General features: G+C 32.3%; 1 protein-coding gene across 1 annotated transcript in view; it reads left to right on the forward strand.

The window, feature by feature from the left end:
* The window catches only part of LOC142350049 (uncharacterized), a 35,487-nt gene that overhangs the window by 15,629 nt on the left and 4,036 nt on the right, over positions 1 to 15,822 (forward strand). Inside the window, exons 3-4 of the mRNA XM_075401961.1 lie at positions 7,604 to 7,920; positions 13,002 to 13,174. Of these exons, the coding sequence (XP_075258076.1) occupies positions 7,604 to 7,920; positions 13,002 to 13,174 (490 nt within the window). The remainder of the gene's footprint in view (positions 1 to 7,603; positions 7,921 to 13,001; positions 13,175 to 15,822) is intronic.

Here is a 15,822-nt window from a genome sequence, read left to right on the forward strand (position 1 = left end):
CTATAATAGCATTATATAATAGCACTATATGCATTGAAAAATCATACACTTGCTTCATCAATTCGTTCTCCTGAAATCTTATAGAAACTAACAACTATCGTGGACTGTAACTATCAACTTCTAGAAAAAACACTTTTTTTGACGCAAAGTAGCACAAATTATCAATGTGAACTGATTATGAAAAATTAAACGTTGGAAAAATTACACGCGGAAAAATTGCGATTTGATATTAAGTGGGAAAACTCAATTAACTTTTCCAAATTTTCATGGCTTGGAACGCGAATTAACTTAAAGCGAATTTAAAGCGAATTACCTTAATGCTAATTACCGGAACGCGAATTTTTAAGCTTCTAATATATATATATATATATATATATATATATATATTTATATATATATGTATATATATATATATATATATATATATATATATATATATATATATATCTTTATATAGTCACTAGAATTGCAGATTAACCGTTGACTTTTAGTTAATGATCTTGGTTGTTGTATTCATTTTGATTGGTTACTAAAATTTACGCCCTTTTTAATTGCACAGAAGGAAAGTTTAATTTTTTAAGCAAAATTTTAAATGCTTCTGAGCAACCTTTCTATGTTAATGAAAAAAAAAACATTTCAGGTTAAATTTTACTGTAAATTTTTTCTCTCATTTTTTAGAGTTTTTTAATTTGTTTTCAAAGTTCCTTCATTTTAGCCACACCAAATTGATATATAGAGGTGCATTTTTTCTTACTATTAATAGTAGCTGCCTTTGTACTTAATTGAAATATTTAAAATTTTTGGTGATACTTTTTAGCAGAAATTTTCATTTAACACATAGTTTTTTCAAAAAACGCAAAACAACTTGCTCAGCAAACACAATGAAAACGTCTGTTTTTATCGGTTAACATTTTTTAACGGTAAACTATATTAACATTTTTCAGATTCAAAGCTTATCACAATTTAAGAGCCTGGTGCAACTTCGAAAATTGATACAGAAGTGTTTGAGCCATTTACCACCTTGGTTGGGTTATTTTGATCTGAGACAGTGTAAAGTAGTTAATGTGCGTTCGCACATGAAGTTCCGACCCAAGTTTATCTACAATTTCGACTTATTTGTCAACCAAATGAAGAGATAACCCAAACGAGATTTTTGAGTTTTAAAAAATCGTTTCACACCCAAACTAATCGTTGCATTACAAGATTTCATACCTCATTACATCGAGGAAAAGATCTGCCAATAAAAAGACTACGAGAAAAAAAAACAAACAAAACCAGCAAATCTAAAAAAAGGGAAAAAACTCAATATTTAAATGTAAAGGCACCTATTAAACAACGTCAAAATGCAATAAAAAACGTTAACTGCTCAAACTTTCTATTACCATGAGTATACAGCAGATGGATTTTTTCCTTAATAAGACTTGGTAACAAGTAAAAAGGAAAAATAATGAGGCGAAATTCACAAATCTATCAACATTTTTTAACCAAATAATTTCAAGCGTCTTAAAAATCAATATCTTTTAACTAATTAATTCTCGTTAATTTTTTTATAAAGTCATTACAAAAGTTATTATGGTTAGAATAAGCCATAGATATGGACTAAAGATACAGAAAAGCCCAAGAAATTACAAACAATCTGCGAGAACAAAGATGATTTAGGCCAATAAAATCATTAGCTATGGTTTAAAATTTTTTTTAAATTGTCATCTAGACCAATTGAGCTAAAATTTATTTTGAACGATTAGACAATTTCACTTTTTTCTCGCTCGAAAATAATTGGGCTCTGTTGTTAAGCCAACTTGGTAAAAGAAGAGAAAAAACACAATAATTAACCACTCGCAAAACATTGATGAAAACGCACATTTTTCCAAAAGCAATGAACAATTTCAACATAATGTCAACAGAAAACAATTTTTGAAATACAAGGAGTTGAATTGGAACTCTCAATGATGAGAAACAGTTACAAGTTGACAAAAAGAACAACAAAATTTTACAAAAAACAATTTAAATAACAATAATTGAAAAAAAAAATGAAGAATCAAAAATTTTAGTGCTAATCGTTATGAAATAGCTGCATAGAGTAATATCATTCATTCAATCCTCAATTAGAAGCCTATGGAACCTCTCAACACTTTACGACTACATAAAGAATAAAACAGCAAAAACAGCAATTTCTAAAATAAAATGAGACGAAGTGTCGAAGCCATCATAAAAATAATTTTACCCTACAAAGTGTTCTCTCTTAAAACAATTTTTAAACAACAATAGGTCTACTCTTTCCTTAGCTATAAGATATCAAAAAACCAACAAATATGAACAAATATTTTAAAACCACGAAATCTCTGAGAAAAATCGTAGTATCAACGATATTAAATTCAATGGCTTTCAACGGAAGTCAAAAAATCGCTACGTTACGCTTCGATGGAAACCAAATGCTGTTTGTTGTTGACCAGTCAGCAATAAGACATCAGAATAAGTCTTATGACTGTGAAAACAATAACAAACACAGAGAAAAATCAAAAATTCATTAGAAAAGAGAGAGAAGAAAGTGTCGACGTCCATTAATCCAAAAGTGTTTCTCTGAAAATAAAATCCATGTTTCTTTTAACGTCTTCTCTGAGCCCATGGGAACTACCAATGTTGTGATAATGTGATATGATTCCAAAAGGAAACAAAATTACGAAAAAAATTTTAAAAAAAATTTAAAAATTATTCAAAAATATATATATGGAAACTCGTCACTTTGAAGCAATAAAGCCAATAAATGAAAATAAAATAACTAGGCATAACAATTTGGTTGCAGTACGAAATACGGGGTCCTGTTTGCACTGAGATTTACTTAGAGTTTGCAAATTTAGGTTTAAGATCGGCTAACGGTCAAGAAAAATTCGAAAAAATAATTTTTAATGTCTTAACAACCATTAACTGCCCACTCAAAGAACTAGATAGGTTCACTTAAGGCTTATTAGGACAACTATCACACTTTTAGTCAACTTGTCTATGGCATATGACTTCAAAAATTCAGTAAAATCACAAAGAAAATCAAAAATTTTAGAAGAAATTTTGAACACTCATTGTCAAACCAAAAAAAAAAAATTTTTAGCGATACCCTGAAAGCTATTTTTCTGTTCATTGGGCTTCTAGAATTAAATTTTTTTTGATAGTAAGTTTCCCTCTTATACCAGAACTAGTCTTTGTAATTGCCTTTCATCTATAAGGAATATCAAATTAATGCCTTTTGAAGCGTGAAAGGTCATTTTGAGTTAAACTTTTTATTGAAAGGATAAGAAATCGAACAAAAATTATGCTGAAAGTGAACAAAAGTGAACCATATATCCCGTGTTCAGATAATATTTTAAGCCTCGTTAACTCCACGAAAAAAAAGAAATAATAAGTTTTTTTTTATTTCGAATTCTGCGCTTGACGAGCTTATTAATGATATCACTAATATTTCTCTTTCGATCGACCAAAATTGGCTGAAAAAAAACAAACCAATTTGAGTAAATAGTTCCTCCCCCCACAATTGGAGTCGAAAAAATGTTCTGAGCAATAATTGAAAGTTAAAAATTGATGATGCGCCATTTTTTTTAATAAAGGCATACAACATTGAACCATAAACGATTTTGTCTCAATAGACCAGTAAACAACTACAGCACTAGCTTGTTTCTGATCAATTTTGTACCGTTAAATAAAATAACTAGTTTATAACTGGGAGCTATCATTGATGGAGCCGTGAATAAAATTTTCTTCAGCAATTAACATTAAACAAATACAAGTAAAATTTTCCAAAAAAAATTAGCACCAAAATAAAAATTAAAACCTTTCTGATTGTAAGAATCCATGATAATAGCAAAGCTATCCCTGAGTTCACTGCGTGCTTAGGAAACCGCCCAAATGTTTCAAGTGTTTGCGAATAAGACAAGTCGTTGAAGAAATTTTTCAATTGTTAAAAAAAACAGCGAGGCATTTTATATAATTATTGTGTTAAATGTGCAAAACACGGCAAAACTTTAACTCCAGAAGGCTTTCATAAGGCACCTTATTCAACTACCGCTCTTTTGAAGATAACAGAGAAAAAATTATTTTGAACGATTAAATAATTTCACTGTGGCCAAGGTGGCAAAAGAAGAGAAAAAACACAATAATTGACCACTCACAAAACATTTATGAAAATGCACATTTTTGCAAAAACAAAGATCAGTTTCGACATAATGTCATCAGCGAAAATTTTTTGAATTACAAGGAGTTGAATGGGACCTCTCAATGATGAGAAACAGTTACAAGTTGACAAAAAGAACAACAAAAATTTTACAAAAACAATTTAAATAACAATAATTGAAAAAAAACTGAAGTATCAAAATTTTTAGTGCTATTCGTTATGAAATAACCGCATAGAGTAATATCATTTATTCAATCCTCAATTAGAAAACTATGGAACCTCACAACACTTTACGACTACATAAAGAATAAATAAACGGCAAAAACAGCAATTTTTAAAACAAAATGAGACGAAGTGTCGAAGCCATCAAAAAACTAATTTTACCCTACAAAGTGTTCTCTCTTCAAATACTTTTTAAACAACAATAGGTCTACTCTTTCTTTAGCTATAAGATATCAAAAACCAACAAATATGAACAAATATTTTAAAACCACGAAATCTTTGAGAAAAATCGTAGTATCAACGACATTAAATTCAATGGCTTTCAACGGAAGTAAAAAAAAAAACTCGCTACGTTTTGCTTAGATGGAAACCAAATGATGTTTGTTGTTGACCAGTCTGGAATAAGACATCAGAATAAGTCTTATGACTGTGAGAACAATAACAAATACAGAGAAAAATAAAAAATTCATTAGAAAAGAGCGAGAAGAAAGTGTCGACGTCCATTAATCCAAAAGCTTTTCTCTGAAAACAAAATCCATGTTTCTTTTAACGTCTTCTCTGAGCCCATGGGAACTACCAATGTTAAGATAATGTGATAAGATTTCAAAAGGAAACAAAATTACGAAAAAAATAACCAAAAATTTAAAAATATATATATATATATATATATATATATATATATATATATATATATATATATATATGGAAACTCGTCGCTTTGAAGCAATAAAGCCAATAAATGAATATAAAACAACTAGGCAGAATAATTTTGTTGCAATACAAAATACGGGGTCCTGTTTGTGTTTGTACTGAGACTTACTTAGAGTCCGCAAACATAGGTTTAAGATAGGCTAACGGTCGAGAAAAATTCGAAAAATTAATTTTTAATGTCTTAACAACCATTAGTTGTCCACTCAAAGCACTAGCTAGGTTCACTTAAGGCTTATTCGACAACTATCACACTTTTAGTCATTGTGTCTATGGCATAGGACTTCAAAAATTCAGTAAAATCACAAAGAAAATCAAAAAAATTTAGAATAAGTATCGAACACTCAGTGTCAAACCAAAAAAAAAATTATGAGCGATACCCTGAAAGCTATTTTTCTGTTCGTTGGGCTTCTAGAATTAAAATTTTTTGATAGTAAGTTTCCCTCTGATACCAGAACTAGTCTTTGAAATTGTCTTTCGTCTATAAGGAATATCAAATTAATGCTTTTGCAGCGTGAAAGGTCATTTTGAGTTCAAATTTTTTATTGAAAGGATAATAATTCGAACAAAAATTATGCTGAAAGTGAACAAAAACTGAACCATATATCGCGTGTTCAGATAGTATTTTAAACCTCGATAACTCCACGAAAAAAAAGAAATTATGAAATTTTTTTTATTTCGAATTCTGCGCTTGACGAGCTTATTAATGATATCACTAATATTTCTCTTTCGATCGGCCGAAATTGTCTGAAAAATAAACAAACCCATTTGAGTATATAGTTCCTCCCCCCACAAGTGGGGTCGAAAAAATTGTTCTCAGTAATATATGAAAGTTAAAAAATGATGATGCGCCATTTTTTTAATAAAGGGATACAACATTGGACCATTAACGATTTTGTCTCAATAGGCCAGTAAACAACTACAGCACTAGCTTGTTTCGGATCAATTTTGTATCGTTAAATAAAATAACTAGGTTATAAATGGGAGCTATCTTTAATGGAGACGTGAATAAAATTTTCTTCAGCAATTAACATTAAAAAAATAAAAGCAAAATTTTCCGAAAAAAAGTCAGCACCAAAATAAAAATTAAAACCTTTCTGATTGTAAGAATCCATGATTATATCAAAGCAATCCCTGAGTTCACTGCGTGCCCAACTAACCGCCAAATTGTGTCAATTGTTTGCGAATAAGACCAGTCGATGAAGAAATTCTTCAAATACTAAAAAAAACAACGAGGCATTTGATATAATTATCGGGTTAAATCTGCAGAAAACGGATCAACTTTAATTCCAGAAGACCTTCATATGGCGCCTAATTCAGCTACCGCTCTTTCGAAGATAACAGAGTCTGTGTCAAGGTTTCTAGGTCACTACGTCTGACAAAGATTAACAAAGTGGACAAAAAGCATATTTTGTTTCATTTTTGATGGAAAATTTTCGAATTTTGATAATTTTATCTAGATTTTCAGCCAAATAAAGACCAATCAAACATTTCAGCAAGATTTTTTTATCTCTGACTGTAACAATAAAACCCTGCCGTTAAAAAATCTAGCTTATTTTGAATTGTATTAGCAAAATTAAGCCAAATTTTAGCAAAAATTACTGAAAGTTTGAATAAAAACTGTCGAATATTCACAAAACTTTAAATCTTTATAGCTCCGTGTAAAAAAAACGAAATTCGAAAAAACTATTTAATTCTAGGCTGTACGAGACATTCTGTACCAATTTATAGGATTTACGTGCCTTTTTAATGATACAACTCACAACTCTCTACGATGAATACATCGATCGGCCAAAAATAAACCCATTTGAGTATATAGTTCCTCGTAACAAAAATGTGTTTTTTAAATACTCTTCACGAACGTTTAATTAACAGGTCAACACCGGATATCGTTATGAAATACGTCAGGGTTGGAAGACAAATCCCTTATTACGAGTCATATTCTACAAGTTGTCCAGATTACGTTCTCCGAACTAAACTATTTGTTAAAAATTAACGGAATATGAATTTGAATGGAAAATAATTCTTTGAGTTATATGAAATTAATGGAAGTTCTGTCTACATCAAAAAAACGAATTGAAATAAAATTGGTGGACTGAAAATACTGATTTTTTAAAAACGAAAAGTAACTTATCAGGAAATGTTTTATTCAAAACCTATAACGCTAACTTGAATATAACACCAAAAATGTTCGTAGGCAGATAAATTAAGTTATCTTAAACAAAACCAGTGAAATTTTTACATATGCCAGAGTTCTGCATCAATCAACTAATATTGAAAAGCTAATATTGAATCAACTAATATTTGTGTATTGAATAGCTCATCTATATGAATTTTAAAACAAAATTTAATCAACGATTTTGGGTCAAAAGGTCTGTTTAGCATTACTTACGTTTTTTTAAAGAAATCAATGTCGCAAATTGTATTTTGCTTAAAAATCCTTTGATAAAAAGTTTCTGTATACCTCCATTCATGGTTTAAAAGAAATCGAGATAGTTTGTAAGTATTTTTCAGCCTTAACAAACTTGGCCTGGACCCCGGCTTCCAGTTGAAACTGGATCATCTTCACGATCTGAGAAACCTTGACCTCTCCGCAAACTTCCTGGAATCCACACACATCAAAGACATTCCTGACTCGGTCGAAATCTTGGACCTGTCGGCAAATTCTCTCTCGGAACTAAGTCTGGACGACCTGCCTACTAACATTCGAGAGCTGAATTTGGCTAAAAATGGGATTGACAGTATTAATGGGTGCAGCGGAGAGAGTTCAATTCAGAGCTCAAGTCAGATTGCAATCAGATTTGACTATAATGCCATTCCTATTTTGACAAGTGAGCCTATTAGTGTTTATTTCGAGCTGCTTCTCCGAGTTTCCCAAGCATGCCCCCCGCCTAAGTGAGCTCTGATCAGATCAAACCAGACTAAAATTACCTCTAACCAGACCCAACTGGCCTCAGTGCGTTAGAACACGTTTCTCATCAGACCCTTTGGCGAGAGCTGCCTCCAATTTGGTTGAATAACTGAATTAATTTAATAGAATTGACCTTTTCCTTAAGTACTAACTAGGGTTGTGCCTGACTGAGGAATTATCTTTGTCATACACCAAAATGCTATTATTCTTTCTAATTTTTTGATACAAAAACTAAGATGAAAAACAGGGATGAAAAACTTTTTCGTATTGAAATGAGCGAACAACACAGCGAGATAGAAACAGACCACTGTAAATCAACTAGTGCCCGAGATTTTAATGAGAAAACCAATCCGGCAAATATGGATAAAATTTTATGAGCCAGATATGCCAAGCAATGATAACATATACAATCACCAGAAATGCAGCTATAAATCCTATTAGCGGAACATTTAAACGCAATTGTCGGCTAATAAACTTTTTTGCACGAAAAATGAGGCGACCAAAATTTTACACCACTTTTTCAGAATACTATAATACGATTTTTCCGCCCATTGCCACAGCATAAATGAGAATGAAATTTTCACGCACCCCCAAAAGCACGGGAGCTAGAACTTCCAACCAAATGGGGTTTAGTAGAAAGAGAAAAAGCTAGAATTCTTGCCTTGTGCTCGAATTTCATTTTGAAACACTCTGGTTGGCCTTAGTTAAAGTAACACAAATGTGCGAAATGGAAAATCAGATCAAGTCTTCGCCGCTTGATCATCTACGATGAGCGAACAAGGTTGCGGTCGATTATTCCCATTCATGACCACTAATCCTATCGGGGCTGAGGGATGTTGAGACCAAGGATAGACTTTATTACGCTAATTAAAGAACCAAGAAGATAAAAATTGACTTGAAAACCCCAGACAGTTGAGAAATTTCTGTCGTGTACGATCTTATAAATTTCTTAAATAAGTGTATTACAAATACTTATAGGATTAAGCGTCGCCTGACAAAGACTTTGTAAGACAAATTATCATTTTAAAAAAATAAAATGTTATCGTGTAAGACCTGATAACACCTTTTATCAGGTGTGATAAGATCTTACGCGGTAAACTTTCACTTTTGTCAGATCCTATAAGATAATATTTCTGCTTTATAACATCTTACGCGATAAAAATTTTCCCTGATTAAATTTTTCATCTCGTAACATTTATACGATTCTTATGATATTTTGTTAGATAAACATTCGGAAAACTATGACTCATCCTTTTGATAAGATCATTTATCGGATCCTATGCGACAAAAATTTCTTCAAATATGGCACATTCTACAAACTGAAGACAATTGAGAATTGATTTCAGGCAATAGCCAAAAAACCGCAGCATGAGCGCAGCATCAGAGCGACACAGAGAAAAGTAACTGATATTGTCTTTTGAGATTTATAAGATATTGTGAAACAGGTTATCCGAGTATCAGGGGCTTTTTATGAAGCAGTGATTATCAAACTAGGCTGAACATTTTTTCAAAGACGAAAAAGTATCTTAGACTTTATCGTGTAAGATCTGATACGATACTTATCAGAACTTATAAGATAGCATTTATCTAGCAAGTATCATATCAGATCTTACACAACAAAGAGGCTCGTCAATGTGCGTACGCACATAATGTTCCGACCCCGCTTATCCACATTCTTGTCTTAATTGGCTACCAAATGATGAAGAGAAAGAAAACTTTCAAAAGCAAACGTATCGTTGAATTAATAACCAATGGAATACAATAATGCCATGATGGAGGACCGATAAAAGTTGTTGATAATGGGACTACTTAAGTAGACACTAAAAACAACAAACATTATTTACGACCAAATCTCGATGTCGATAATAACAAATCAAAACAAAAACCAAAACTGCATCAGATAAAACCTAAGCAAATCAATAAAACCTATACTTCATTAAAAAAGATGCTGGAATTGTCCTCAATAGCGACTTGTTTACAGGTTGACAAAAAAGTAGTGTGAAGTTCAAAAATACATTTCTATTTTGAAAACAATTAATTTCACAGTTAGTGATGTCAATAGATGACAACTGAAATCACTAAAATGTTCATTTATATCTCCATAAGAAGCAAATGAGACATGTCTAATTTTCAAATGCGCAAACTTTCAAAGCCAATGGGATTGATAATTATTGTTAAAAATTAAAAAGAAAACAAAAATCTTTCAAAATGAACATAAAAAAAATCTCAAGCATTTTATGAAATCTTATAGTAACAGTAGCAGCACAGCCAAGAAAAAAAAGATTGAAGCTAAAATCGCCATAAAGATAAAATTATAGCTCACCGGAAATAGGTTGAGCGAGAGAATGAGCCAGAAATTGACCGAAAAACTTTTTAAAAGCGAAGCTCAATAACCCAAATACATTTTGACAACAAATACTTTCAAAAGTCATGGCAAACTAAAGGTTTTAATAGGAGGCGATGGATTAAATTGAAACAATTTAGAAATTTTTGGGCTCGTTAGTAATGAGAATAAGTCACGACCACACAAAATAACAACAAATACATACATGAGGAATCCGAAACTTCAAACAGTTTTACGACATCACTCTGTTCAAGGCACTATCATTATAATATGTTACTTGCAACAACTCTAAATCAAAAAATTTTCCTAATCTTAATTTTAACGAGTCTACCTTATAAAAGAACTAATTTAGACATGACAACAGAATGAAACCCAAAAATTGAACAGTTCTGAAATCTCGAAAACTTTTTAGGAAACTGAATGGTTGAAGCCATCACTCAAAACCTATAACCAAGCGCGAAAATTTTTTTAAATTAACCAATGTGATTAAAACTTCTAATTAGTGAGATTGAGCTACTTGGTGATAAAAATGCAACTAAAAAGGAGACAGTTTTTTTAGGGGAGACAGAAAGGAGGCAATCTTTTTAGAAAATTTTAATTGAAAGTCATTAAAACAAATAGCTATAAACTGAAATATTTAACTAAGATGAGTCATACGTCTTGGGGAAGCAATTCAGATTTCTTTTTATTGCGCATGTGTACTACAACAAAAAAGAAAGGCAAACATATCCAAAAACAGAAAATATATCAAAATTTTCTAGATAAACGTGTCTCAGACAAAAAGCATGAAAATATCCTACAAAAACACAAACATATCCAGATACGAGTTGTTCCAACGCTGTGAGTTTTTTCTACTATGCTTTACTACAATTGGACTTGTCAATAATGTGATATTTCGACAAGGAAACAAATCGAACTCTTAAAAAAGGCAGATATGCTCAAAAATAAAAAAATTGAAAGTGCGTAGTATCAGAACAAAGAAACCATTAGTTCAACATAAAACTGTTACCGACATCAATTTATAACTCGCAGCAAGTCGTTTTCTTACTGTATTTACTGAGACTGCGATCGAAGTTGGTAGAAATAGAAAAAATAGTGCACAAATTTAAAAAATTCGCTGATTTTTTCTGAAAACAAATATATTCAAAGTGAAAGCAGACATTAGATAACAACTGAAACAAATGTTTAGGTTCATTCAAACATCATGACAAGCTAACTGGATCTTTTAATAGGGCCATTAAGTCATTGGGCTACAAAAAAAATAATAATAAATGAAAGCAAAACTCAAGAAGTCCATCAAATTTTCACAAAAACAATTGGTCGGAGCCATAAAAACCAGGAGCTTAACTCTGAAAACATAATATAACCTCGTTGGGACTCCTTTAATTTAAATAGTATCTGTCCTAAATTGAGCCCTGATTTGAAATTCGTGTCAGTACTTTACATTAAACACATTCACATAGCGGAAAAGTTTTAAAAAATAAAACGTTCGGCCCCTTTAAAATCTCAAAATCTATTCATCGCAAAGATCCATGGTGAGATCAAGATCAACCCAGGTATTGCTGTGCGTCTAACAAAATACTCAATTGTTCAAATGGTTGCAAAATAGATCAATTTTTATTCAAAATTTTTCAATGTGTCAAAAATAACTAGTGCATTTTGTACAATTATCGAGATTAAATTCAAAAATATTGGCAAAATTTTAAATCCAGAGGACTCATAAAGCCAGCGGGAAAACAACTAGCCCCTTTTCTGAGTTAAGAAGAATATGGCTGCTGTTTTAATGTGTCTACTTCCATCAAATTCAAAACAAATGGGCTAAAAAAAGCAATTTTGGTCCGATTTCTGACGAAAAAAGTCGGAATTTTGAAAAACATAGCTGAAATTCTAGCCAAGGAACTCAGATCGAACAATTCTGCGATCCTCCCCTATCTTATGAGATAACACAAATAACATTATAGTTGACAATCTCTACCTATCCTTGCAAAATTGACAAAAATACAGAAAATGTGAATAAAAACAGCTGAATTACGTCTAATATTCACAAAACTTAAAACCTCGATACCTCCCTATAAATAAACAAAAATCAAATATTTTTGTTTCAACTCCATATTCTACGATGGACGTGCTTTCTATTGATACCACTCGCAACTCTCTACGATGATTCTATCGATCGGCCAAAGTTATCTGAACAAAAAAACCTCTTTGAGTATATAGTTCCTCCCCCACTAAAGTGGGCCGGAACAATTAAGGTTTTTGATCATAATCACCGAGGACTGCGTACAAACTGACCAATGAGAAAGCGGGAATTATACTGCAATTCCTTTTTTAAAACATCATTCGGCTAGCTTGGCTTTCTGCAAAAGCGTGCGCTTTTTTACATAGTAAATATCTGCAGAATTGGTTTACCGCCCTGGTTGAAGTGTCGGTGCCATTTCAGCGCCGTTAGCTAAGAAATGAGTTATTAGGCGCATATCTTACAAATTATCAGCGCATTTCAGCTTTTTATTATGTAAGTTTTCTATAGTCACACTTTTGAGGCAATCCATCGAGTTTCACCGCATTTCTTATATAATTTTCCAAATATCTATCGACCCTTCTGGGCTAATAAACAGCAACAGTGACATAATAGAATCAGAAATTCCATCTATTTTTAGGGGATACCTTTGGCAACTGCAGTGCCTCCTTCGGTTACATAGACCTCTCAAGCAACAACCTCCACACTGTAGAACACAATGCATTCCGAGGTGTGATCCAAAAGGCAAACGACTCTCTCGTCATTGATATGAGCTACAATAAGCTTGAAATTGTTCCATTCGAAGCATTTCAGGTAAGAATGATGGAATTGTGAAGAGACAGTAAATTGGAACCAATAACATAATAGCGCAGACATAAATTATAAATGAATACAAAAAAATGTTGTTTAATAATTTCTTATAAAAATTGAAAGGAATTGTTTAAAGATTGTCTTATAATTGGTGCTAGTCTTAGAAATTATGCGCTAATAAATGGTCGTCTTTAGCCGCTTTTCAATATCAAAAGCGTAAAAATGGCTTTTTTCAAACAGGAAAGACACTTTGGTAGATTTCAAGGAATATTGAAAAGCAACCCCGATGATTCCGGAATTTTTATCGTGTAAACTCTTATCAAAAATCACATCACTACACTGGAAATTTTTCAAATTTAATTTTGTATTGTCTTATAAAATAATTTTATGCACACAAAAGCGCAGAGTGTTGCCTATATAGTAGTCTGAGGGACATGCTCTCACTTTTTCCATAGAATTTATGTGGAGTGATCAACAACAGTAGCGGTGGAATTAATATGGTACAGTGACAATTGACATGTAAGTATGAAGACTATGACCAAAACTCTACATATGATCATTCAAAATTTTGAAATACCAGCGCAGCTTTATATAATGAACCGTTAAAGTCCTTCACATATAGCATATGTTCGCTGATGTTGAACCTCTGGAGTTCATATTGTAATTGAAATTTTTTTTCGATCAATTTCTGAAAGCTACTGTTTCATTTTCTTGAACCAACATTTTTCTAGCTTAAATCTAATCAGATTATGGCACATCACAAATTATTTGTAAGGCAGAGCGTGTATTTTTTAAGATTTTATACGGCAGTATTTTATCATGTGAGAGCTTAGAACTCAGAAATTTCATCGCGCCAGCTCTTATTGTCAAGGGGTCTAAGCAGGCGCTACTACTGTAAAAATGGACAAGTACTGGATGCGAACCAGCATCTCTAACAAACAAACGTATTGTGATGACCATTAAACCAACTGGTCTTAAGCTCTTTAACCTGACCATCTCTTATACCTCATCTTTATTATACCTCATTCATCTGGCCAACCCGTGTTGAGAATTTCGTTGGATTTAAATTTAAGAACTGTGGGTTTTCGTCGATTTTACTTCGCCAAAACCGATCAAAGCCCTTACGTTTTTTTTCGTCGTTTTGATCGGTTTTCGTCGGTATTTAAACGTAGGAATCGTCTGTTTCTGTTATTCTAAAAATCTTACAGAAATGACAGTCCCTGGAAGAATTCGAACCTTTAACCACTAAATTACTTTCCAACTTCTCCTCCACTGCACCACCAGTTACTTAACTTTACTCTACTTCTGTTGTATTTAAAACAAATTGAGACTGACAATACCGACAAAAACGACGATAATCGACACTTCTTCAATCAAATACCGACAATACCGACAAAAACGACGGTAATCGGATTTTCCTACATAAGAAACCGACGAAATCGACAAAATTCGACAAAAGGCGACGCTTCTAGCGTCGATTTCGTCGATTTCGTCGCATTTTCTCAACCCGGGAAGTATACCCACCCAAAAAATCTCCAGGCCCCTCTGAATCATAACAATCAGCAATGATCGCACCCTCCGGAACCAAAACACCTCTAATCATAGTCCGCCCTGTTTTGATTTGTTCTCCGATTTAGCCTTATCCAAAGTCTGACCCCGGTAGAGATGTGAGCGGGTGGTGTTTGTGAACGGGTTCAGAAATGCACTGAAAACGCTAAAATTATGTAAGAAGTGCGCTGAACGTGTTGCAAGTTTAGTTCCAGCGCTCAATGTGCCCAATATATCAGCACTTGTCAACACAACTTTTTCAAAATTTCAGCATATTTTTCAGCACTTCTCTTACATAACTTCAACACTATCTAAAAATCCGAAATCATCACTTTCAGCAAATTCCATACATAAATACAGCACACGTTTTACGAAATTGCTGCACATCTTTCAACACATTCTTTACATTAGTTTAAAACTTTAAATTTCAGCACAATTCTTAAATAATTTCAGAACTTCGGAAAAAAACAGAGAAGTCAGGCGCTTTCAGCCCATTACCTACATAAAAATTTTACGTGCAATTTTTTTTTCATTAATGTTTATAACGTAGTCAGCATAATCGCACTTTTCTCTTCTGAAATTCTGAAGAACCACTGAACAATAAAAAACCTGCGTTGTTTTTTAACAAATGACGATTCTCATTTTTGAAAAGATAACAACTGAAAAGCGTCACACTTCCTTATGGTCAACGGAAGGAAGAAAATGATTCTTAAGCAACGTGGTTTTATTCAACCAAATAATGTGACAATATAATCCAGCGATAATTGCCTTTTCTTAAAGGATGACAAAATTCTTAAGTTATTTGGCAGTTTTCTAACCCAACTGCTTTTCATGATGAACTGCTCTGATGGAATGCTGTTTAAATTTGCGCCGGTATGGTTTTTAATTTAACAGAAGCGCAAAAAATTTATAAAAAGTTCAGAGTTTGCAATTTTACAAATTGGTCAGGAAAGCGTTGAAAATGTGTAAGATAAAAGCTGAAATTGTGCTAAAATTAATGAAATTATATAAAAATTGCGCTTTCATCCGCTCAATTTTATTAGCGGATAAATTTTATTTAATTATCCACTTACTGTCTTGACAAGCGATGAATTTATATAAGA

Source organism: Convolutriloba macropyga, chromosome 11 (genome assembly GCF_964194025.1).
Source record: "Convolutriloba macropyga chromosome 11, txConMacr16.3, whole genome shotgun sequence".
NCBI lineage: Eukaryota > Metazoa > Xenacoelomorpha > Acoela > Convolutidae > Convolutriloba > Convolutriloba macropyga.